The 26,836-nt window shown below is 41.1% G+C and overlaps 1 protein-coding gene across 15 annotated transcripts in view; it reads right to left on the reverse strand.

The window, feature by feature from the left end:
• Nucleotides 1-5,342: 5,342 nt before the first annotated feature.
• The window catches only part of AAK1 (AP2 associated kinase 1), a 193,540-nt gene continuing 172,046 nt past the window's right edge, over nucleotides 5,343-26,836 (reverse strand). For 4 of the 15 annotated variants that reach the window (XM_033239304.1, XM_033239305.1, XM_033239306.1 and 1 more), the window contains 5 exons: nucleotides 24,988-25,089; nucleotides 23,119-23,220; nucleotides 21,018-21,128; nucleotides 18,673-18,783; nucleotides 5,343-8,036 (listed from right to left, as the gene is read on the reverse strand). In XM_033239304.1, coding sequence (XP_033095195.1) covers nucleotides 6,922-8,036; nucleotides 18,673-18,783; nucleotides 21,018-21,128; nucleotides 23,119-23,220; nucleotides 24,988-25,089 — 1,541 coding nt within the window. In that variant the 3' untranslated portion in view covers nucleotides 5,343-6,921. Of the gene's footprint in view, nucleotides 8,037-16,014; nucleotides 17,748-18,672; nucleotides 18,784-21,017; nucleotides 21,129-23,118; nucleotides 23,221-24,987; nucleotides 25,090-26,836 lie in introns of those variants that run through there. The other 11 variants (XM_033239317.1, XM_033239316.1, XM_033239309.1 and 8 more) reach the window with 7 other exon arrangements.

Here is a 26,836-nt window from a genome sequence, read left to right on the forward strand (position 1 = left end):
GTTCACCTCTTCTCCACGGAATGAGCATGGTCCTTGTCCTTTATTATTTGGTTTCTATCTCCTAACAAATGACATTAAATGTTCCCTCATTCAAAACATCTTGTGGGCCTTGTGGTGTTCTGGTCACTGCTACCCTCCCAATGCCACACATGAGCCCTCAGGGTGAGCCCTACAGAGTTTCATCCTTGTGGATAAGAGGATGTGTACTTGGGAACAAGGCTAAAGCCATGGCCAATTCCCCCAACCTTTTATCGAGAAGAACTCCAGTTGTAACTTTGAGAGTTTTTGGCAAAAGGAACCAAATTTACTCATGCCAAATACCTATGGTCAACTTCTCAGTACTCTTTGGATGCCTTTATTAGGAGAGCTTGAATTAACACCATGGAAGAAAGCATGATGAATGAGCACACACACAGACACACAAACACATATACCCCATTCACACTCAAATAGGAATCTCCGGTAGACTCAAAGAATACAGCTGGTTTGCCATTTCAGAGTGAAAGGCTGCACTGTCTCACCCTGCCCCCAAAGTCTAACCTATCCTACTTTAACTGGTATAAATGGGTAAAAACTATTTCTGCAATTCCTTGCTAAAAGGAATCAAATGGATATCCCTTTAACATGTACACATAGTTCCATTACAATGCAATGCAGGTAACACTAACGATTTCAAGAACATTGTCAAAATCAGGGCACACATCCTTCCGTTAGAAATGGCTGGGAGACAGCTGAGAATAAATTTATGGAATTACAAATTATGGGAATACTAGACTAAGTCAAGAATGGTTAACATGTAGCCATTTTTGCCAGCTATTCTAGAGTTCCTTCACACATAAACTTGATGCTGCATTACGGGAGAGGTACCTCCGGGTTGTCACTACAGAGTAAGGCTAGGATCCTGCCAACCTTCCTTCATCCTTCTTCTAGTTCATAATAGGGAAGGTGAGCCATTTCATTCATTCATGATTTGTTTTGTTTTTTTGAGACAGGGTCTGGCTCTGTTGCCTGGGCTGGAGTGCAGTGACACGATCTTGGCTTACTGCAACATCTGCCTCCCGTGCTCAAGTCATCCTCCCATCTAAGCCTCCCAAGTAGCTGGGACTACAGGTGTGCACCACCATGCCTGGCTAATTTTTGTATTTTTTGAAGAGGTGAGGTTTTGCCATGTGGCCCAGGCTGGTCTTGAACTCGTGAGTGCAAGCGATCTGCCCACCTCAGCCTCCCAGAGTGCTGGGATTACAGGTGTGAGCCACCACACCCCATCCATTTCATTCTTATTTGGTGAGATTGTCACAGTCTTGGCTGAAACTTAAGAAGAAACTGTTTACAGCTACAAAGGAAGCAATTAAAGTTAACATGATCATTCATCATGCACTTATTGATATGCTCAAAATAGGGGAATGTCAAGTAAGGAAAAGAAGTGGGAACAGGAGCAAGGGAGGTAAGTCAGGAAGACTTCCAGGGACTTGAACAAAAGCAATTCCCAACCACATACTACTTTTTCTTTTCTTTTTTTTTGAGACGGAGTCTCGCTCTGTCGCCCAGGCTGGAGTGCAGTGGTGTGATCTCAGCTCACTGCAAGCTCCGCCTCCCGGGTTCACGCCACATACTACTTTTTCTTTTCAAGCATTTTGAAACTCTTCTTTTCCTTTATTGATGTTTTCAGTAACAAATTTGCAAGTGTTCTTGGTGGTTAAAAAAAACAAAACAAAACTACAAGTATCAGCTGAGAAACAAAGAAAAAACTAAGAATTTAAATTAGATGATTCCATTTAAAGTTTTCAGTGTTTACTCCTTCAGGTGGAATTGGAACATTAGAATTCAGGGGTGGTTTGGACATTAACAAGGTACTCCTGCCTCCTCAGAAGCTATAGTCTTTTCTGCAGCTCTCTTATGTACTTCTCATCAAAATAATTTCAGTCCCACATTTCTCGGATAAAACCACATCTGTGTTTTTATCCAGCAACCATTTCACAGTTGACTGGCATGTGTTCTCCAATTTCAATTCTGAACACACAACAGAGAATCACACTTTTCTTTATTAAAGGGACCCAAATGATTTTAAGTTGTATTCTTCCTCCTAGAGAATAGAGGAGCATCCTTCTCTAATTTCCTATAATAAAATTTCCTATGTGATATACTGCATATATATTATATCTGATATATGTTTCAATTATTTTTCTTTATGGAAGCAAATACAGAATTTCCATTGTCAGACCACTCTGATGATTATAATCTGCTTTCATTATGCATCAGTGAAATGTCCACCAAGTAGTTGAAAACACTGATACACATGTATTCTAAAACTTACTAAATAAATAATGGACCAGTAAGATACCAGTATCTTTCTAGAAGGTTTAGAAAGACATCCTAGTTGCCAGAGAAAACTCAGATACAACATGGGCCTGTAAACACATACACTCTAGTCTACAAATATGACACTTTTCAACTCAATAATAAGTGGGCCCAAAACAATATAGGGTGTATGACTTAGACTCCCTAGGTGCTGCTCAGCAGCTGCCTCAGCATCAAATTGTGTTCATCCCATTTTCTAATCTAACCAAGCACTTGGATCTAAAGGGCTGTGTGTGAGCCCAAGAAAATGATATATTAAATATTTTTCACCACATATGACATCATTAATTCAATACTGCCTGTTAGTCAATTAATGTGGATTCTTTCAGGGTTCATCAATGCATGTGTGGCTTGATGGTTTATGAATAAATATATTCTGGCTCAATGCTTTCCACTGAAATGAAAGGTCACAAGTTCTATGTTCCCTATCAAATGTGAAAAGCAAAAACACAACAAACGAAAACAACAAAGTACAGTCGTTTGATTATATACAGTCATGCGCTGCATAAAACGATTCCATCAATGATGGACCACATATACCATGATGGTCCCATAAGATTATACCATATTTTTACTGTACCTTTTCTATGTCTAAAATGTTTGGATACAGAAATACCATTGTGTTACAACTGCCTACAGCATTCAGTACAGTAACATGCTGTACAGGTTTGTAGCCCAGGAGCAATAAGCTAGACCATATAGCCTAGGTGGGTAGAGGCCGTACCATCTAGGTTTGTGTTAAATACACTCTGTGATGTTCACACAATGACAAAATCACCTAAGGATGCATTTCTCTGAATGTTTCCCTCATCATTAAGCGGGGCATGACTATTTTTTTTCTCTTTAAGGAAATAAGACCCTACTGTAATAAAGTTGGCAGAATCTAACAGCTACTAATAATTAATGTAATCCACAAGTCAAAATTTTTTCATGCATCACCAAAAAAAAAAAAAAAGTAATTTGCATGTGTTTGCATCCATTTCTGTATTCAAAGAAGGTATGTAGAGTCTCCACCCGTCATGTCACCAGTGACAATTTTTTTTTTTTGAGACAGAGTTTTGCTCTTGTTGCCCAGGCTGGAGTGCAATGACACAATCTTGGCTCACTGCAAACTCTGCCTCCCTGGTTCAAGCAATTCTCCTGCCTCAGCCTCCGTAGTAACTGGAACTACAGGCATGTGCCACCATGCCTGGCTACTTTTTGCATTGTTAGTAGAGACAGGGTTTCACCATGTTGGCCAGGATGGTCTCAAACTCCTAACCTCAAGTGATCCACCCACCTCAGCCTCCCAAAGTGCTGGGATTACAGGCGAGAGCCACTGTGCCTGGCCTCCAGTGAAAAATTTAAAAAGGATACAAGCTCATGCTCGACAAACTATTCAACTATGCAGTAAAATCACCATGATTTTATTCTGATTTGCACCTTGGGAATTAAAATAGTCACTTGATTAGAAGGGAATTATCAAATAACCAAAGGAAAAACATTTTGCTGGGCTGTTACAGAGATAATCCTGAATATTTGGAAAGGGGAATTAGAATGACCTCTTACTTTAAGAATTTCTGGGCTAGGTGCGTAATCCCAGCACTTTGGGAAGCCAAGGTGGGCGGATCAGGAGGTCAAGAGTTCGAGACCATCCTGGCCAACATGGTGAAACCTCGTCTCTAGTAAAAATACAAAAATTAGCCAGGCGTGGTGGTGCGTGCCTGTAATCCCAGCTACTTGGGAGGCTGAGGCAGAATCACTTGAACTCGGAAGGTGGAGGTTGCAGTGAGCCGAGATCGCGCCACTGCACTCCAGCCTGAGAGACAGAGCAAGACGGCATCTTGAAAAAAAAAAAAAAAAAAAAGAATTTCTGAGTTGGGGTGAGAAATATCCCTGAATATTTCTAGCCTCTTAGCTCATGTTTTTGAGAGCTTCACTTGATAATGACCATGGGAAGAATCTGGGGTGCAAAGTTCCATGTGCATTAGCCAAAATTATTCATTCAACTAAAAAGACAATTTTGCATCCACTAATACATAAAAATCAGAAATGAGAATTGGGAAAAAGCATATTCTTAGAATAAACATTTAGCATCCACCAAAGTGAAAGACATACGTGTATGACACAATTGAGACCTTAGTTGGAAAACCAAACCTTGGCACAGTGCCAATTATTTATCTTTTAATCCGGACATTTGAAATAGGTGGAAATCAACCAAAAAAGGAAAAAGTGTTGAAAAGTAGCTGCTCATATTTTACTGCCAATATTGCTCAACTTTAAAGAATATCACACCTAATTAACTGCAATACAATTGGGCATTCAGACTTGATTCTTAGATGAATTTCCAATAATTTTTAAATCATTGATCTGGCTTGGTAAGTAACTCTCCAAACTTCTACAGCTAATGGAAAAATCACTTAACTTTTGCTAGAAGTGACAGAAAGCATTCAAGTTGAAACCTAATGCAGCAGTTCTTTCCATTAAGTTGAACTGCCTTAGCAGAAATCTTCCCATTGAGATACAGGCTTTATTTTTATTATTATATTTTTGGAGACAGGGTCTCACTCTGTCACCCAGGCTGGACTCACGACTCACTGCAGCCTCGAACTCCTGGGCTCAACTGATCTTTGCAGCTCAGCCTCCTGAGTAGCTACAGGCATATGTCACCATACCCAGCTAATTTTTTTATTATTTTATTTTTCAGACTCGCTCTGTTGCCCAGGCCGGAGTGCAGTGGTGCAATCTCGGCTCACTGCAACCTTTGCCTCCTGGGTTCAAGCGATTCTCCTGCCTTGGCCTCGTGAGTAGCTGGGACTACAGGTGTGCACCACCACGTCCAGCTAATTTTTTGTATTTTTAGTAGAGACGGGATTTCACCATGTTGGCCGGGCTGGTCTCAAACTCCTGACCTTGTGATTGGCCCACCTTGGTCTCTCAAAGAGCTGGGATTACAGGCGTGAGCCACTGTGCCCAGCCTTTTTTTTTTTTTTTTTTTTCTTTGTAGGGACAGGGTCTTGCTGTGTTGCCAAAGTTAGTCTTGAACTTGAACTTCCTGGGCTCAAGTGATCCTCCCGCTTCAGCCTTCCAAAATGCTGGGATTACAGGTGGGTGGCACCGCACCTGGCCAGCTTTAAGGCACTAATAATAAAGGGTATGAAAAAAGCTAGGAATAAGTCAGATCTTTCCAGAAATAAAAGACAGTTTAAAAAAAAAAAAAAAATCAGTTAACCTGTCTGGCCTATTTCAACATCTAAAGAGGACAGAGAATGTAAAAGTTTTCATGCCTCCATGATTCGGGTCTTTTCCATTCTCCCAAACACTTATTCCCATGTCTCAGCTTTACATTTCCTCAAAGGGCAGCAGAGATTTGGAAACAACAACAACACAACAAAACAACCGCGAAACAAGCAAGCCTAGTTTGTAGCCTAGTCGTATGATGAATGAATTCCCTAATGCTGGCATTTAGCTCACACACTCAGAGGCCGGAACTGTAACAAGGTGTTCTTTTCTAGTGTTGTGAGGGGAAAATGTATAAGGAACATTAATTTTTCACAATCAGGTAAATATAATTTGTTAATAACAAAACAGGAAATTTTGGAGAGAAAAAAAGATTACTCTGAAACATCAGTTCCAGCAGGATTTTCCTACACCTTCCAATGTATTCCATTTTGCCAGGAGAAGAAAACTAATTAAATAAAATGAGGTTCAAGTCAGGTAGGTGAGCAAACACCAAAAAACGAGTGATTTGATTGTGAAGGCAGGCATGATGGGGCAGGATTTCCCTCAAGTAGAAATGCTTCCTGTGCACACACACGCATACATGCACACACAAACCTGTACACTCATACTAATTTCAAAAGCATGGATGTGCGGAAAGCCCTGCCAGCATGACTAGATAATGAGGCGTTATCCCATCTGCCTGTATCTCTACATAGGTTCTGACGTACATTCCACACCCACAGACACCCATGCACAAGGGCCAGTCTGGCTTGCACACAGATTCAGAAACAGATCCAGAGACTCCTAGAGCTTCTGCTTCTACAGGAATGATTAGTAACTGCAGGATTCTACTTCCTGTTGATGTGCAGGGTTTTCATCTTGCTCTTCTTTCCAGACATCTCCCCTTTTCAGGAGTACTAAATCTTAATTTAGTGGAGGGACTAATCTTGATTCTTCGACGGGCATGACTTAGAACAGGAGCTACAGGAATTAAAACTAGCAACAATAGGCCCCCTTTGGGATTGGGGTGAAGAAGTATTTCAGGATTTAAAGTTTCTGGGGGTGGGGGGAAGCAGAGTTCTTGGTGGAAGTGGATGACCTCTGTGAAGGATATGAAAATGCCTACAAGTCCAGAAATCAATATAAACAAACTACCAACAACAACAAAAAGAACATAACTTAAAGGGGCTTCAACTAAATATCACTGCAACTGAGTTTGTTGACTCAAGAAATTCTGCTCTGACGCAGGGAATTGAAAGATAAGAACTGATAATATTTCTTCTTCGGAAGGCTCAGCTGGGAGTGCCGTGGCAGGTATTGAGGGTGGGACAGAGACAGAGGCTTGAGGCTCAGGTTTTGCTCCTACGGTTTCTTGCCTGATTTTGAAGGGAAGGGTGCTAAAGCAAATGGATCAGCAGCTGGCAGCTCCGTAGTCCTGGAAGAAAGGGATATGATAGAAACAGACCCAGCTATCGACTGCTTGTTGGTCTGTGAAACAATTTTGTAGGCAGCAATGGGCTGGGCTTCTGGACTTGGCTCATCTTCTGGACTATAGTGACGGGAATACTTGGATAAGGACTGGGGGCGGAATGGTGTGCCAGCCACGGAGCCTGAGACAGCTTCTTTCTGGAGCTGAGGTCCTTTGTTTCTGTCATTAGGATGACCCCCCGATTCCAGGCAGGATCCCCTGGGAGAGATGCTGTCCAGATGGTCTGCTGCTTGCACAGAATGGGAGAGGAGGTTAGATTGTTGCACAAAACCAGCTGTGGAATACTGAGCTTGGACAGAGGTGTACACAGCTCTCTCACGGCCCGAGGGCACGGGGATGTCACCTGTCTGACCGAGGAGACCGGTCTGTGCAGGTAGCTCCTGGGAGGTGCTCTGGATAACTGTTAACTCCTCCATGCTTTTCTTCTTAGTGAAAGGAGCTCTCAAAAACACGTCCGACTCCTCTGGCTGGGAAGGAGCCACACTGCTCTTGGAGACAAATGGGGCTTTGGAGAAAATGTCCATGTCATCATTTGGAACCCTGGAGCTCCTAAAGGGAGCTATGGCAAAAACATCTGGCTCACTGAGCCCATCAGTGGCTGGCTGAAACTGATTCTTTCTTCCACCTTGCGCTGTCTTTGCTTGCTCAGTAGAGACCTCTGGTGGAGCAAATGGAACGGCTCCTCCCAGCTTCCCCTGGGGGGACCTGCAGCTCTCATCTTCTTCTTCAGACTCCATAAGGAGAGGCCGAGACCCACTGCAGTCCAGCATATCTCCTTCAAGGTCAGTCCCTTCCTCTTCGCTACTGTGGAATGAGCTGTTGCTTGAGGGGCCATCTCTGGCCAAGTAGTCAGATTCTAAGTTGTTCTGAGTCTTTGTGCCAGGTACCCTGGAGGGGTCTGGATACAGGGGAAGGCCTTTAACGCCCAGTGATTCTTTAAAGCGCTCTACAGTTATTACAGGACAGGGACTGGACTCTCTCTGGAGACCTAGAAAGGCATAAAATGCAGAATTAATGTGTAGGTCAATTCAACTCCATTTGGAACATTTAATGGTCAACCCGCGGCAAAAACATTGTGGGACCAAATAATAGATGTTGAAAATGCAAAAGGAAAAACATAAAAATAAAAGTCAGGCAAGGAAACTGCACACAAACTGGAACACAACCAACCACTGTCTCACGTTTTGGAACATGATAGGCACGACGTACAGGAAAGGAGATGAAGATGTTAGGCACACAGACATTCAGCGTTAACTATGCAATGCTCCTACACACAGGGCCAGGCACGGACACCTGCTCTACCTGGCACTGGCTCATTATGGAATGAAAACAAACCCAGTCATTCATCTCCACATATACCATGACAGTTTTGGATTATGTAGAAACACTGTCTGGGGATGACTCAATTCAGAATCTGGCATGTGGCCATCTGCGCCACATGCAGAGGGACAAACTCTGAAAAGAAGCAGAATGTAGCTGCTTGATAAATGCAAGTTTACTTGATGACTTACATCATAAGCACTACTCAAAGAGCACAAGAGTGCCCCAAATATTAATACTGAAGGTACCTTCTGAGGGGAGCATACAGCATCAAAATTAGACCAAATAAATCACCTTCAGTTGGAGTTGCCCCAGAATTTTGTTTTCAGTCTTCTAAGTTCATAAAGATCTCCTCTGCTTAAATGAATCTGTCATAAAGTTATTTAAGCAGAAAGAGTAAAATGCATGGGTCATTACAGAAGCATTAGCAAACTCCAATATACTAGTCTATTTCTATCTAGGTAGAGGTGCCTCAGGGTGCTCTGGCTTTTAAAATCAAATAGACAATTATCAGAATGCAAGAGAGCTTACCTTCCAAGAAATATTAGCAGGTTAGGAGTATGTCATTGGGCACATGTTAGCAAGAGGGCAGGAAAAAGGCATATGTAACTAAGCAAGAAGAATCCAGAGAAAAGGTGGTTGGGGGTAAAGGTATCATTTCACCAGGGGCTCAGTAAAGAGATACTACTGGAGTTGCCCAGCCCACCGGGATAAGAATATTAGATACAATGATTTGGAGCCATAGATGACCCAGAACCTCTGTAGAGATGGAACTCAATGATCCCCTTCCCATACTGATCCTTTCCCCTCCTATGCAAACCATTAGCTAGCAGAAATTTCTGCCAAAAATTATCCCCTGCTAAAGTTTCTGCTTGAATTAAGCACACAGACCACAGGAGAAGAGGCATTAAAATCAGTTTATTGGGAAACCAGTCACTTAAGAGACATTACATTGTAAAGAGAATGTAGAGAGAGGTCTGAACATTTTATAAGATACTGTACAAAAATACTATGTTTCTCTGAATCCTATAACTTTTTAGCAGTGCTTCTTTTTAAACAGTTCTGACCTTAAATATTGTTTTCAGAAACAAAACAAAAATGTGTTTGTCCTCCATTTTTATTTTCCTTTCTAACAGTTTGAATGCATTCAGTGAATTCCAGATTGGAGCGTTAAGTTAAAGTCTGTACTGGTGCCAAATGGCTTTCTGAATAGTATTTGAAGAATAAGATTTTGAAGAGAATAAATTTTTCCTTGCATTACAATTTTAATATGCGCAGTTACATGGTGATATGAAAGCATCAGCAGGAAATAAACAGAATACCTTCTCCCTTGCAATTTATGTGGACAGACATAATCCTAGTTTCTCAGGCAAGTATATTGATACTAGATTTGTCTCAGTGATACCAAGATGATAATTTCTGGGAGGAAATTCAAATAAAAGGGAGAAAAAGAAGTTTTCCAAAATAAGGTTTGCAGAGCCTTAAAGAAGGACAAGAGGGCCCTAAAACTCCTTGAACCACCTTCCTCACATAGTATCCGTTGGACAAAGTTTTCAGTTGCCCAAACAAAAGCACAATTTCTCATCTTCCAAAACTACCTTGAAAGTTAATGTTATTAAGCTTGTTCTGCAGGAGAGCAAAATATCTCTTAGGAAAAAAAAATGGAAAACTTAGTCAAGCCAACGACCAATTCTGGCATCATACAGGTCAATAATCCAATGAACATTAGTTTGAACAGAATCAGTGTTTTCTGGAAATTTAAACTGAATTCAGTCAAAACAATTTGTGCACAGAGACTGGCAAAAAGCAGCTATCTATTGAACCAGGGGCACTTTAGATGCCTGCAGTGCTAGATTCTGTTTTGAGAACTGGGAAGTACCAAGGGGTGTGTGTGTGCCCATATCCAGAGTTGGAGAGGATGGAAGAACATGTCTAACCCATCACAATTATTTGTTAAAAAGTGGGTTTTTGGTCAAGAACCCACTTGGAAAACCTTCCAACTCTGAGCATATTCTATGACTTTCATGATGAGTATTAGGAAAATCAGACTTAAAATTCCAACAACTTTGAATAATTTACAGAAACAGTCACAAAAACACCAGAATATCAAGTTTGAAGGGAAAATTAGTCTCCTGTCCTTCAAAACAAGGACGAGAGCTATTTCCTATCTTTCTTTCAGCATTAAGAGGCTTTGCAGGAATGTAAACGTACACTTAAAAGGGTTCTCCTGAGAAGGCCAAGTCCCTTAACCTTTCTATTCTTGTTAGAGGAGGCATGGTGTGGCCGAGGCGGACAGCAATCACACTTTGCAACTCTCCGAGCCTGGAACTCTGAAGGGCAAAGAAATGCCAGAGAATATGGGGGAAATCCAGACCTCCACATTCCCTTAAGGAATTCTGGTGGTGGTAGCACCAGAAAGAAGGTAGTCAAGAGAAGGGGAAATTCCAAATAGAAACAGAAGGTAGCCATTAAATCTTGTTGGCAGATGAAAGTCTTTGAGTACGTGAATGTGTTCGTACAGGGAAAATGTGTTTTCAGGGTGAACAGTTCCTTTATATGAAGGTAGCATTGTGCCAACAAGAAAATGTGTTTGAAGCAGTCTCTCTACTAGCATTGAAGGATTTATACTAACCTAACCACATGCCTTGGCCCAGTTCCTTTGGTAACCAATGGCATGTCACAGCAGATACCCTGTGGCCACAGAGCTCGGTAAACACTGCCTGTTGTACCTCAGGGGCTAAATAAAGCCCAGGGCCTGGCTTCATAGTCTGTACAGGGTCTTACTTATCATGGAACCTAAGGTAGGGTTTTGTTCTAATTCCCTCAAACTGGGTCATGCCTCTTTTTATTTTGGTTTCACACATAAAATTAAGCAAGAAGTCAAAACACACTTCTTTTTCTTGCTCTGATGTAGGACTGTGTGCCAGGTTAGGGATGTTGACACGTTCAATATGGGTTAGTCCATATTGAGGCTCCAAATTATGTAGATTTCAGCAAGAACTCACATGCTTCAGGGAAGAGAAGGAGTTCCTAAAATACCTGATGACTTGGCAACTATCCTCACCAGCTCCTATTCACTTCCAAAGCAACCCAAAGTGCTGAATCATTTAGGATGGCTTTCCCCTGGAAATTCCATCTGATTGACATAGTGAAGGTCATCAGAATGCTCCCTACAGAATCAAAATCTGAAGACTTAAATGTCAGGCTGGATATTCCTTAATGAAATACATCACGCACAACCGGAAGTTTACTTTTCCTCATACCAAAATCTGAAATAAGTTACAGGGAGTATCAAAGATATAATTCTTGCCAAAAACAGAAAGTGAAGACTTGGAGTATTGAGAAGAAGCCTTCTCATATATTGTTAGTAAAGAGAAAGCAAACTATCCCTTCACAAGAACTTGGAAATGCAGCAGCAATTGAAACGTAAAATCTCAGAACCAAACTAGGGAAATCAAGAGACGTACATCAAACTAATAATTACCATGACCTTCTAGCTCACATAATAAAATTAAGCATTTGGTTCCACCATATATTGGGTAGCTGCATTAAAACCCACGACTGGGACATGAGGGACCTGATGGAAGCCAAAAATGGCCAGCTGTGCCTCTCAGGCCAACAAGGCAATTAAATGAGTGAGCTTTCTCATTGGGGATAAAATTAATCTTGCCAACACAAAATGTTTAATTAAGTTGGCCTGGGTATATTAGGGATTAAGTTAGAGGAGGAGGCTGCAAACCTGTGCTCCATTTTACAACCCTGTGTCTGGACATATCCAGCGTAGGCTGGCAGGCGTCTTATTCTCCTTGACCACAGGGGTTTTATTCTCTCGGGTAGCCATGATTCATTAATATGTCCTCAGCGTGTAGCTATACTTTCCCTGTGCCCAGGTACGTATTGTCACTCAATACTGTGATTAAATCCTTTCTGCAAAAAAGTGGGTTTTCAGCTCAGGAAAAGAGCAACTTATTTTATTTACATCTCTAAACATCATGCTCCCATGTGAACAGATAAAAGTCTTTATTTTCCCTGTATGTTTATATAAGAAATTTCTTTACAGACTTTTTTTTATACAATACTTGTGCAGCAATGTTCAAATTTCACATTTTTACTGTGTATCTTCATGTACAACTGTCTGCTTTGTCGTCTTGGGAAGGACGGGTTAAAGACTTATGATAAATACACATCCATATGACAAAGGAGAGTGCAATAGGGCAGAGTAGAATACTCACAGGAAAAGAGTAAATTCAGGACACTGTATGAAAGTGTGAACCAAGACAGTGTCTTTCATTCTAGCAACTACCACCATTTGGTAACTTCTTTGCATAGGTTAGCATTACCCAAGGAGCCTCCCTATCCCATATTAATGAAAGGAAATCTGGGAGAAGCAAAAGAGTTTTCTTGTTATAGATTTTCTGGGACTCATTCTGATTTAAGAAACCTAAGCATGTCCAACTTCAGAAACATTACTAGTGTGGAAAAAGAAAAGGCTGACTTTGTGTTGATAAAATTATAGCCTTTAGAGAGGAAGAAAAGATAGCTTTGCAGTATCTGGAGTGTTTCAGGAAAGATTCCATTCTAAATATTCATGTGATAGTTTTTCTGTTCTGCCAGGCAGCCTCTAATTTGCTTAACCCGGCACACTGGGCAATCCTGTCATTTTCATCCCAAAGCTCAAAGTTAGTGGCTATAGGAGCCTGATAACCTTACAGACTGAGAAGGTTAAGGACTCTGGGAAATCACAGAAAAATCTTATCAAGAGAGACTGTATTTTGACCCAAGGTATCTATAGCATGTATTTATTCAGCTGAGTGCAGATCCCTCCACATCACAGGCTGTCAGCCCCAGAGATCCCTTCATTCCCATAGCACTGCTGAAGGCAGAACTGTTCCTGACCTGGGGAAGGTTATATTGGTTGATCAATTATCTGTCAGCAGAGTAGGAAATAAGTATTCAAAACAAACAAAGTATTAATAACAAAACAAATATTACATCTTGAGAAAAGTAGGCTCGTTTCTTGGGTTTGTTTTTCCACAAGTATTAGCAATCCAAGTTCTGTAATTCTAATTCAGGAAAAGTAAAGTCCAATATCAAATAACACTGAACAAAGTGACAACTTCTTTCAGAGGTGTTTTAATACCCATATCTTTCCATTTTTTAAACCATTCTAAAGACTAGGGAATCACAGAAGTTTCCTTATTCAGAAAATTAAAGAAATTAAGTCTTAATCATGTTCACTTTCTACTATAAGGTCCTCTCTGAGAATTTTTTGTGGATTATTCTTTTACCATCTTCAACAGTAACCATTCTTCATCTTACAGGGTTGAATTTACTTTCTGGAAATGGTTAAATGTTACTCAGAACCAAGAGTAGTAGAAAAGGTAGATAAAGAAAGAATATACTTTCAGATGCTTTCTCAAAATTATACTAATTAAATAATATAACTGATTTTCTTACACCTTATTACCTTCCTTGATATTACTTCTAAGGAGAGGAGTTTCAAAAATAACTTTAAGGATGGCAGCATCGCTAGAATAAGTATTAACTTCTTAAGTAAAACTAGATGACATTGAAGGGAACAACACTTAATTAGATGTCAAAATTCTGATATGTCTGCTAAAGAAGTCATTAATTATAACAATTATAATCATACTTAGAAGTGTCCACTTAAGCCTCATCTCCTCTGAGGTATGTATTTTTGAAAACATTGGGACTCATTTGAATGTTGTAAAGGGAAAAATCAATTTGTGATGTTTTCTGCTATAGTTATTCCTCGTACATAGCTGGAATAAAAGCAAATCAGAAACATATGCTTATAGTATTTGCCCGTTTTAAACTGGTAGATCCGATTATACATTTAAAAAGAAATCTTCTGATACCATTTTATTAGAATAGGTAGGTGTGTGTGGATGCATGTGTTTCTGTAATACTTAAAAAGGAAAATCTCTAAGACTATGATTTAGGCTTCTATTCAGATAATCAAGAGAAAGCAAGTTAGTAAAAGCCCATTATAATTCTTTAAAATGTAAACACTGCTACCATAATAGCAGGAACTACAGAAGACAACTGAAGAACATCAGGATTATATAAATCCTTCATAGCCCTTCTAAACATAATAATATATACTTAGGTCCCTATACTTCTCTAATCTTAAAGACCATCTAGTCCAAACCTATTGTATAACTCTAAGGAACAGCAGCTCTGAGAGGTGAAGTGCCTGCTGAAAGTCACTGAGCCAGTGGCTGGCAAGGGCCAGGATGAGATCCCAGGTGGCCTGTCCTGCCCAGGCCTCTTCTCCCCCGACCCTGTTCAATCCAGCTCAGGTCCCACACCTGTAAAATGAAGAGGATGGTGGACTAGAGGATGGTCTCAAAGGTCCCTTTGTAGCTCAGGCTGTGATTCCACAGGTACTAGGCCACTATGCTCAACTCAAATAAACTCTTTTAGCTCAGGGATGATGCTCTAAACCAAGGAAGGCTACGTTTACCAGAGCACTCATATGTGTTCCTTAACAGAAAAATAGTTCTCCCCTTTGAGGAGGCCTTACTCTAAATAAGCCCAAGACGATTTCTTGTCATTATCTCCCTCAGGCTTCTACTACCGCCTCTGGCTTCTAGTCTGCTCATTTTCATTAACTGCTTCCATTAAGCTTTACTGAGCCAAATGACTAGATAATATCTCTCTCTCTCTTTTTTTTTTTTTTTTTTGAGACGGAGTCTCGCTCTGTCGCCCGGGCTGGAGTGCAGTGGGGGGATCTCAGCTCACTGCAAGCTTCGCCTCCTGGGTTTACGCCATTCTCCTGCCTCAGCCTCCTGAGTAGCTGGGACTACAGGCGCCCGCCACCTCGCCCGGCTAGTTTTTTGTATTTTTTAGTAGAGACGGGGTTTCACCGTGTTAGCCAGGATGGTCTCGATCTCCTGACCTCGTGATCCGCCCGTCTCAGCCTCCCAAAGTGCTGGGATTACAGGCTTGAGCCACTACGCCCGGCCTAGATAATATATCTCAATGTAATCATGGGTAATGCATGAAAAGAACAATTTAGAGATACCTAATTTCTAAACTGTATTATTCATAGTTTCAATTAAATTGAGAAACTAGATATTTCATTATATTTCTAACATGTATATATGAAAAAAATCAAATATGAAAACATAGAACTCAAACATTATTCTTATTTAAAAATAAACATTTCCTTCATTAATTTATACATTCTTTCTATGTCCAGGAAAGAGAATACAATTCTGACCTGCAGCAATTTTCCTGTCCATAAAGGGGTAAACCAAGTCCTATTTTCACTGCTGTCCAACCACAGAGAGCCCTTCGTGGATATCTTTTGCTTTTGGATCCTCGGCAGGCAGCTTGTGCCTCTCTCAGTTTTAGAAATGATCTGTTATTCATCTAGAGGCCTTTACCTAGCTCATCTTGTTTCAGCCAGCACGGGAAGTATTCATAGACAGAAGGAAGGCTGGAAGATTCAGACTTTTCCTCCAATGCCTTTCAAAGGCTGCTCGCACATTCCTAGGGTCAAACCTTGCCCCCCAGAATGCAGTGTTTTATAGACTGTTGTTGCTGTTAAACTTTTTTCCCCCTTAAAGTGCAAACATGAGGAAGAAGAAACAAAAGTACTAGATAGCAAAACAAGCAAATGGACTTGGAATTTTATTTGTACAAATCTGATTAACTGAGAGTTTCCCTTTTGATGATGGACAATGGCACTAGAGGAAGAGAACAAGAGTGGGGCTCTCTGTGCCCACTTCTTTTCAAAAGGGTGATGTTATAAAAGTGCTTTCCACATAAGGAAATAAAATACACTCTAATGAGTAAGTGGTAAGTGATAATACAGAGGGTGACCATGAGGCATGTTGTCATGTTAGTGCAGGGGCCTTTATTTATTTTATGAACAATATCCTAAAGTTAATAAAGAACTATGCTTTGTTTTATAATTTTTTTTTAATCTAGGAAGCCAAGGAAAACCAACTGAACATATTCCATTGGCTGCAGCCTTCAATTTAAACATCAGAAAGAAAGGTAAGCTGGGCACACCCAGATTGTGTCCAGTTTGTCAGCACACTTATTTCTGATTATCTGAAAATAAACAACATGCTTCTTCTAGAGACAGAGGACCTGCTGAAAGCTTATAGCAACACACAAGTCTATTCAAAATGATTCCATATGTTACACTGTAGGATTGTTGTGTAGTTATACAAGGGGAAGAGATCAAAACCCTGTACAGACACCTGATATCAGACTTGAAATGCCAAGTGGAAACAGAACTATTCAGCATCTTCATTTATACACAATTTACAATATTTGATTCAAAATAAAAATCACAAGAAAAATACATCTGTTTCTGCTACAATTCCTTCCCCTCCCCATCCTCCCCCCACCCCCACCCCAGTGAAAAGTCTTCTAATAAAAGGTATCATATTACCACCACTGTCTTGTTTTGGTCTAATTCTGAGATCCCACTTGGAACAGTTAACATGAAAAGGAATGGCAATACTTGGGATTTATATAACGTACACATTTTATCCAAGGATCTCAAGTACTTGCAGTCACGTCTCCAGATCTGAGAAATCATGGTTCAATGGAAGCCAGAAAGCTGGACGAATGCTGGGCAGGTTGCATGGGGTGTAAAATCCCTTGGCTAAGTCTATGATCAAACAAGGTCAAAGTTGGTTGGCTAGAGCTGGGCTCAATTTCTCTTCTCAAATGTATACTACCAGTCAGTAAGTTTTACCCTTTCTTAAACCACACACCCATCTCCAGGCTCATGCCTAGAGTTAAGACCAACTGAAGTAGCCATGTCCTCATGATAATGCATCAGGATAAAAAGCAAAAACAGGGAAATACATTCATCAGCATCTGGCCAAAGGAGACAGGGGTTGGGAGAATTGATTTGGGAGGCCATTCCTAGCAAGAACGAGACAAAAGTGTCAATTCACTAGTTTCAGTTACAGTTAAGCTTTTGGTGGAGTCGATTCCAGCAGAGGTGAAGCTCATGGCATGTAGCGCTTGATTTAAGATAATGCTATTGAAGAAGGGTAATGAGAAAACACAGCAAACTAACAAGGAGGAACTGGCCAAGGAATATCTGGAGGGCCAAAGTGATTTTCTTTCCTTATCATTTCTACAGGAGAAGGCAAGGGGTAGGAGAAAAGGGCTGGAGGGCCCCTTATTTGCACATTTTTCTTTTTTTAAAAATCATTTTTTTCATAACTCCGTAATGAAAATGTATTTTACGGTATGAAGGTTACAGAACTGCATCTGCTACTGGGTCACGGCTACAGGTCTATGAGCTGATCCACCAGCAGTAAAGACCTGGCTAGGTTGGGAAGACTGGACTCAGAGCTCCCACTGCTGTTTCTAGAGTGCCCACCTGGAAGTGGAGAGATAGGAATTCAGTACAAAACATAGAGGGTTAAGGTTTAGATGTGCAGAGCAAGCAAAGAAGAAAAACCAAACCAAAACCAAAACCAAAACAAAACAAAAAACAAAAAAATCAAACCCTAGAGAAGCAGTATTTTACCTTTGCAAACCCTTACATGTTGATTTTGAAACACATACGTTAGCTGTCCACCACCTCCCACCAGAAGCTCAGGCACTCTGTGCACACCACAGTTTAGGCAGGACATCTTGCAAAGAGTCCTTGCAAAAGTATTTTCAAATCAATACTTTTTTTTGGGTTGAGAATTGCTGGCTATATACCAACTTCCTGATAATATCAAGCCATCTCCCTTTGATAAAGTAAAAATCAATAATTTTTGCTTTGGGGAGAAACTAGTTATTAAGATACTGCAATAAGAACATGCTTTAAAAATAAATAGATGGTCCTATGGCAATTTAGTGTTTTATGGCATGTTCAAATGATTTTCATTCATCAAAGTTGAAAAAGGATGCTCCATGAATGTCAGAAAGATGTGAATGATACCAAAACACAGCTGTTAATCTCTTTGGGAAAAATATGTATTACGGATTATTCTAATCACGATAAAAAATGTGATGTGCTTTTGATATATACCTTCAGGTTTCCACTGATTGAAGATCATTTTGCTTTTGGCTTCATGGTAAAAACTAACTTTTGGCCAACTGTTAAATACTTCTCTCTAAATAAACACCATGGCCAAACTTTAAAGATACCTATCTCTATCTATCTATACTGGTCCAGCCTACAATGATTCTCATTACTCCCAATGTCCTTCATTAAATGTTGATGCTTTTCTTCCCCCTTGCAGATTAGGTGCATGACTATTTTGAAGAGAACTGAGGCCAAGCTCTTCTCTTTTCCCCATCCTTTTTCTTACCTTGTGGGTTTTTGGTTATCAATACAGGAATAGGGTCAAACTCATCTTCAGCCACCTTGTCCGAGCCCTCAGGGACATCAAAACCTGAGATGAGATTACTATCTTCTGCAGCTTAATACAGAATGCAAGTACACAAGCAGAAACAACAGAGGTAGAGATTAGCAAATGAGAGAATGCGAAAGAGGCACAAAGATCTCAACTGTACAGCCCTGTTATTTCCAAAGGTGAAAGTACTCATCTTTCTGAGTTGAAATAAAAGTAGCAAAACTGGAAAATACAGAGATATAGAAAAAAATGCTTTAGAGTTGGTCATGTTAAGAGTTTTATAAATGATTAGGGAGAAGCGTTCTTGGAAGAATTATAATATTTATAAGGCATTAATTATAATTATTGTGAGGTATCTCTTCAATGTCACTAATCCACAAAGGCATAGGAATAAGTCACTTGTCTTCACTGCGGGAACAGAGGCCTAACAATATTTGAAAAACTCAAAACCGGGACGGCGATGGGGGCCGGGGCGGGGAGGATGAAGAGAATTGGTGGCTCTCTAAGAAGTAACCACAGTATACAAGGCAAACAAAATACTGCTGGAAGGACTCACTGCACTGTGACTGGGGAAAAAAAGACATTGAAACAACTCAGACGCCTTAGGGAATGTTGAGGCACAAGATTACGTGTACCAAGGCCTCAAGTAGAAGGTTTGTTAGAATAGTCTTCTCCATTCTAATTAAAGCTATCCTACCCGCAAGCAAGTGCTAGCTGAGCACCTATTTTGCAAATGATGCTTCTCTGTAATTTTACATTGCTGCTGACACACTCCTGCCAGACATCACTGTCTAAATAGGTAACTTCCCTCTACATAATCTATAAAAACATAATCATTTTAACGTTATCAGGGTAAAAACAAAAACTCAGCTATTACCATTGCAAACCACAGGGGTGATTATTTTTAGTCATCCTGGGGAGTCTTCCTTCTTGAATTTTCTCCTGAAGGGACTTAAGCTCTTCCTTTTCTATGCATTTTCTCTTTCCAGAAGACTATTTTCCCTACCCAATCACAGAAAGTTCAGTAACAAAGTAAGCCAGGCATTGAGCCTGACACTGTCACAAACTACTCATTGAATAGAATCTGATTCAAGCTACCTCTGTCCAGCAGGATTTCAGACCACTATTAACCCAAGACTAAAAAATGAAAATGGTAGATTAGAAAGAGAAATCCAGTAACCAATCATGACTTGAAGGTGAACTTCTACAAGTTCAAACTTACAGGACTGACTTTTGAGGAAAGATGCTTATTTCTTTATTGCAGTCATCACTATGCAATAACTTTGAATCAGATATGATAAAACTATTTTACATTCTAAGGCTAACAAGCATCATATTGATCATTATAGGCAGACAGTAGACAGTCACTTCAACCATCTACTAGAATTGATTGCAAAGGTACCTAGCTCTTAAAGGTAACATGGAAGACGGGCGGATCACGAGGTCAGGAGATCGAGACCATCCTGACTAACACGGTGAAACCCCGTCTCTACTAAAAATACAAAAAACTAGCCGGGCGAGGTGGCGGGCGCCTGTGGTCCCAGCTACTCGGGAGGCTGAGGCAGGAGAACGGCGTAAACCCGGGAGGCGGAGCTTGCAGTGAGCTGAGATCCGGCCACTGCACTCCAGACCGGGCGACAGAGCAAGACTCCATCTCAAAAAAAAATAAATAAATAAATAAAGGTAACATGGAATATCTGCATCCTATGTTCTCGCCAGAAAGCAATACTTTCACCAATCGGTTGTCTAGGTCTTTTTTTAGATTTAATTTTATTTATTTTTAGTACCTGTCTGCTATCTTTTTTTTTTTTTTTTTTAAGACAGAGTCTTGCTCTGCTGCCCAGGCTGGAGTGCAGTGATATAATCATGGCTCACTGCAGCTTTGCCCTCCTGGCCTCAAGCAATCATCCCACCTCAGCCTCCCGAGAAGCTGGTACCATCGGTGCATGCTGCCATGGCTGGCTAATTAAAAAATTTTTTTGTAGAGACTGAGACTCCGTATGTTGTCCAGGCTGGTCTCAAATTCCTGGGCTCAAGGGATCCTCCCACCTCAGCCTCCCAAAGTGCTGGGATTGCAGGCCTGAGCTACCACACCTGGCCTATTGTCTAAGTCTTAGTAAATATTCTCACTGAGAGATATTATAACACAGTATGTAGAAGTACAAACTCAAGTTTTCCATATAAGGAGGTAGTTTTAAAACTTTACTAGTAAAGACTTTTGATAAGAAAAACTCTCAAAAGTTGCTTAGTTCTTTCCCCTCTAAGGACACATGTGGGCCTGAGAAGAAGAAAGCATTTACCTTTATGGACTGGAGCAGAGATTGCTGTGGGGGCAAACTCTTCCAGAAGGTCAGTAGTAGGGTTAGAGAGCAGAGAACAATCAAGCAGGGAATCTTCCCCGGTGAGAGAATCTGAGTCCAGATTAACAGCATCCCAGGTCAGTGATGGCATTAAGTGGCACACACAACAATATCATGAGATTAGATTTAGACTTTAAGTTATTGCATTTACACATTACACATACAAGCCAAAGTGGGAGAAAGAAAACTAAAAGAAATCTGTGAAGCCTTCTGGATTTTCATCTATAGAAACATGTCTTTCTAGATTCCTCTTAACATTAATATAGAAATAGAAGATAATTTTTTGCTCAGAGGTTGCTGGTTAAACAGGTTTGTGATTTGGATGCTGAGTTAACTTTAGCGCCTCAGTTCTTAGTGAATGCCATTTGGGAGAAAAAACTTTACAATTAGACTTTCACTTAAAGTTTCCCTAAACACTCACTGAAAGAAGTTATCATAGGACGAAGTATCCAAACTGATTAGGAAAGGGTTGCCTCTGGCTTATTATTAGCAGAATGCGACAAGATTAAACAGTACCTTCTAGAACTCAACCAGGTTCCCACCCACAATACCTCTTACTAGTATTCTTTACATCGAAATTGGCCTTTTGAACATGATTTTGATTTTAGAAAACCAAGACAAAAACTCAAAGTTTTTTTTTTTTTTGAGATGCAGTCTGGCTCTGTCGTCCAGGCTGGAGTGCAGCGGGGCGATCTTGGCTCACTGCAACCTCTGCCTCTGGGTTCAAGTGATTCTCCTGCCCCAGCCTCTCGAGTAGCTGGGATTACAGGCATGCGCCACCACACCCGGCTAATTTTGTATTTTTAGTGGAGATGGGGTTTCTCCATGTTGGTCAGGCTGGTCTCAAACTCCCGACCTCAGGTGATCTGCCCACCTCAGTCTCCCAAAGCGCTGGGATTACAGGTGTGAGCCACCACACCCGGCCTGAGTTTAAGCATTTTAACACAGGGATTGTTTTCTGAGAAAGTTTTCTAGGAGAAAACATTCAAATGAGGACAAGGAAAATAAATCATATTGCCTTTGGAGGTATTTTTTTTTTCACCTGCATGAATTTATCCACACGTTTCCTAGGCTTCTAATTGTTTCTATCCAAGTTTGAAAACCAGATACTTTTATCAAGGGAATTATGGACCGAAAAAAAAAAGGGTTACCAAATCTGTACTTGTGGGCAGTTAAGAAATTCTATTGCCGGGCGCGGTGGCTCAAGCCTGTAATCCCAGCACTTTGGGAGGCCGAGACGGGCGGATCACGAGGTCAGGAGATCGAGACCATCCAGGCTAACACGGTGAAACCCCGTCTCTACTAAAAATACAAAAACTAGCCGGGCGAGGTGGCGGGCGCCTGTAGTCCCAGCTACTCAGGAGGCTGAGGCAGGAGAATGGCGTAAACCTGGGAGACGGAGCTTGCAGTGAGCTGAGATCCGGCCACTGCACTCCAGTCCGGGCGACAGAGCAAGACTCCGCCTCAAAAAAAAAAAAAAAAAAAAAGAAATTCTATTAAGACTGTAAGACTGAATTTTGAAATTAGGGTACAAGCAATATTTGACCTAGGGAAGACTTCAACTTTGCCTACAATTTAACAGCAAATTACCTATACAAGATTAAAGCACTATGCTGGGAACAGAACATCAATATATAGAAGATGAGCTCCATGGCCATCACTGACATTGGTAGACTGGAAAGATGCACAGCAATCTGGAGGGTTAAGGGTGTCCTTACAGCTCGGTGGAGTTCTTTAATTAAGGACATAGAGGGATCCCGCCACCAGTGAAAAGAATCTTGAATAAAGAAATACTGTAACCAGAGAAAGCCCAGAGATTACTCCACAGAGAACATGGCTCCAAAAAGTACTCAGTTCTTTAGCAAGGAAATATATCCCTCAACATCCAGAAGCTGGGGCTGTAACAATTCAGAGTCTCCATTTCAGGAGGAACTACCTGGGCTGCAAAAGAAGCCCGGGATCGACCAAGTCACGTGAAAAGACTGGCTCAGAGGTTCACCGCACCGACCAGTCCCTGCAGCTGCAGAGACCCCTGACTGACCTGTGCGATTCGAGGTCACAGATTCCGTCTGAGATGGGAGGCGCTGGGGAACTGGGGGCTCCAGTCCTGGGATGAGACTCTCAACAGCAACATCAGCTTTTTCTTTCGTAACAGAGCATTAAGAAGAGGAAAGGGTAAGGGAAAGGGAGTCAGAAGGTTCTTTAGGAAATTCTGTGAAGCTTTCTTCTTTTTTTAAATTCTCATTTTTTGAGATGGTGTCTCGCTCCTGAGCTCAAGCGATCTCTCCCACCTTGGCCTCCCAAAGTCCTGGGGTTACAAGCGTGAGCCACAGCACCCAGCCGTGTGAAGGCTTTCTTTTAACAGGTCTCTAAAATGCCAGTCTCAGGCAAGGTGGAAAGAACAGTAAGTTCCTTTATTTCTGCTGCTCTGAATGTCTCGGCTTCACTGAGCATGCGTGTGCAACGTCAAACACTGAGGCCAGTCTCACTGATGATCGGTTCTCATAAACAAATTCGGAACATAAGCCGTTCAGCAAACCTCTTCCATGTCAGAAGAGATGGGTTGAAAGGCACCTTAATTTTTTCTGGTAATTTCGCTTCTATTAAGGGATAAACCTGGGGGCAAATATCCTCCGTGCCATGTGAAGGCCATTAATCCATCTCAAACCCCATCCCAGGATGTAGCTGGGAGGCCTTTTACACCATGTGACACCCCTCAGCTGCAGGCCTACCTCTATGCAAGGTCATGGCACTTCTGAGTTCTAGGACTTTCTGCCCAAAGGCATTATTAGGTGTCTCATGATTGGACCCTCCTGAAGTACAGGGGCCTTGAACATTTTGCAAACGTTGCCTGCCTTGCTGTTGGAACACAGGGAAATGTGAGACAGGAAGCAGACCAAGCCCCTGCCCTGGATTCTATTTATGGGGCTTAACCAGTGGGCAAAATGTTTTCTCAGTTACTGATACTTGGTATATACATGGACCTTATAAAATTTTTAAAATTTTGTTAAGATGGGTCTCTGTCACCCAAGCTGGTGGGCAGTGGCATGATCAGGGCTCACTGCAGCCTCAAACCCCCTGGTTCAAAGCGATCTTCTGTCTCAGCCTCCCAAAGAGCTGGTAGCACAGGTGTGCGCCCCCAAACCTGGCTAATTAACAATTTTTTTTTTGTAGAGATAGGATCTTCCTATGTTTCCCAGGCTGGTCCCACTGCAGCTGGATGTAGATGGGCCTTCTAAAGAAGAATCTGGGCTGGGCATGGTGGCTCACCCCTGTAATCCCAGCACTTTGGGAGGCTGAGGTGGGTGGATCACCTGAGGTCGGGAGTTTGAGACCAGCCTGACCAACAAGGAGAAACCCTGTCTCTATTAAAAATATAAAAAGTAGCGGGGTGTGGTGGTGCAAGCCTGTAATCCCAGCTACTCGCGAGGCTGAGGCAGGAGAATCGCTTGAACCTGGAAGGCAGAGGTTGCGGTGAGTCGAGATCATGCCACTGCACTCCAGCCTGGGCAACAAGAGCGAAACTCTGTCTCAAAAAAAAGAAAAAAATAAAAAAATAAAAAAAAGAAGAAGAATCTGCTAAATTTCATTAAGTTCAGCAAAGGTAATATCTAGTTAGAAACCAACTTTTTAAAGTTTTTCTAACTAAATGTGAAACTTTTCACATTCCTCCTCATTCATAAGAGATCTACTTTAGAAATCTCAAGATATCAAGAAAGGCAAAAAATAGAGCTGTACCCCTGAAAAGCAGGGAAAACACTTCATTTGGAGTGATACAAGTGAGATTAAATAGCTTTGGCTTCTGGGGTGGCAGGGCTACTCCCCGGGGACTGGTTAACTAGGTACTTGTCATTCTTGAAACAGGCACACATATCATGCATGACTGAAGAAACAGAGATGATGACTTTACCAATTACAGCATCGGAAGTGCTACCAAAAGGATCTGTCATAGGCAAGAGGTCAGGGAGCAGAAGAGAAGTGTCAGGAGATTTGAGTCCCTCAATTAGTTTTTCTACGTTGGGCAGAGAGACAAAAAGAAAGCAAAAATGTAATGAGATATTAAAGCCAGCGGATCATTCACTATTCTCTATGCAAACACATTTTAGGGGGGTCAATATTTGGTATAGATTCACCATAAAAATTAATGCTATTAATATCTTGTTAACAACAGGCTTTCAAAATTGGAAGTTTAAAAATGATTACTTCCTGGCCGGGCGCAGTGGCTCAAGCCTGTAATCCCAGCACTTTGGGAGGCCGAGACGGGCGGATCACGAGGTCAGGAGATCGAGACCATCCTGGCTAACACGGTGAAATCCCGTCTCTACTAAAAAATACAAAAAACTAGCCGGGCGAGGTGGCGGGCGCCTGTAGTCCCAGCTACTTGGGAGGCTGAGGCAGGAGAATGGCGTAAACCTGGGAGGCAGAGCTTGCAGTGAGCTGAGATCCCCCCACTGCACTCCAGCCCGGGCAACAGAGCGAGACTCCGTCTCAAAAAAAAAAAAAAAAAAAAAAAAAAAAGATTACTTCCTCAAGTGAAGTAGTCACTTTGTAAGGCATTCAAGATGCTGCCCTGGGTGTGTCTGCTTGTTTTTATTTGAGGTGTAATTTGCATATAATAAAAGTCACCCATTTTAAGTGTACAATGTGGTTAGTTTGGACAAATGTATACATTCATATCATTACCACTGAAATGATACAGAACATTTCCAAAACCTGAGAAAACTCCTTCATACCCTTTACAGTCAGTGCCTTCCTCTCGCCACAGACCCTGGTAACATTTTACAGATCTGCTTTCTGTCCCTACAGCTTTGCCTTTTAAAGAATTTCCAGTAAGTGGAACCATAGAGTATGTAGTCTTTTGAGTGTGGTTTCCTTCCTGTGGCATAATGCCTTTGAGAGGAAATTCATCTGTGTGGTAGCAAATATCAATAGTTTGCTCTGTTTTTCTGCTGAGTCCTGTTCCATTATATGGCTGTACCACACTTTGTTGATCTATTCATCAACTGATAAACATTTGGTTGTTTCCAGTTTTTAAGCTAGTAAAAATAAAGCTGCCATAAACATCTGCATATAAATATTTATACGTTCATTTTCCTTCCTGGGCTTAGTTTTGAATCTCTCTCTCTTTTGGGGGGTTGGGGGGGACTTTATTTAGGAACAGTTTATAACTCACCAAGATAATCAATTCAACCACACCTAAGTTGACTTCAACGATCATTTATTGTCTGTCTGCCAACTGCGCACCTGTGACATGCTGGCAGTCATATTATTCCATGGTCAAATCTCACAACATTCACTTAAGCCCGAAAATGGATTACTCTTGATGTCTTCTGGCCAAGAAATAAAAGGATGCCAGAGCCACCAGACTTGTCACACCTGGTAACTTAAAATGATTCTTTTAGCCCTGATCCATCAAGAACCCTCTATTTACCTTTAAGCTATTAAAGGTAAAGCATTAACTCGAAACAAAATAATGAATCATAGAATCTTACAGGACGAAGGGAATTTAGAGCTCATATTTCCTGTTAAGAGGAGACTTAGATCACATAAATTCTGTAACTTGCCCAATTAAAGGCATGTCAACAATGTTCTTTTAAACCATGGAAATGTCATTAAGATAACCAAAATTAAAATGTTTGTTTGAGAAAAAGAAGTGACTTAAAGTCCAAGAACGTGTATATAACATTGTAACAAATCTGTATTCTTCTAGGCCATTTGGGAATTGAGATAAGCAAGAAATAAATTGATATTCATGGAAA

This window comes from Trachypithecus francoisi, unplaced genomic scaffold, assembly GCF_009764315.1.
Source record: "Trachypithecus francoisi isolate TF-2019V2 unplaced genomic scaffold, Tfra_2.0 Lachesis_group17, whole genome shotgun sequence".
NCBI classification, from domain to species: Eukaryota; Metazoa; Chordata; class Mammalia; order Primates; family Cercopithecidae; genus Trachypithecus; species Trachypithecus francoisi.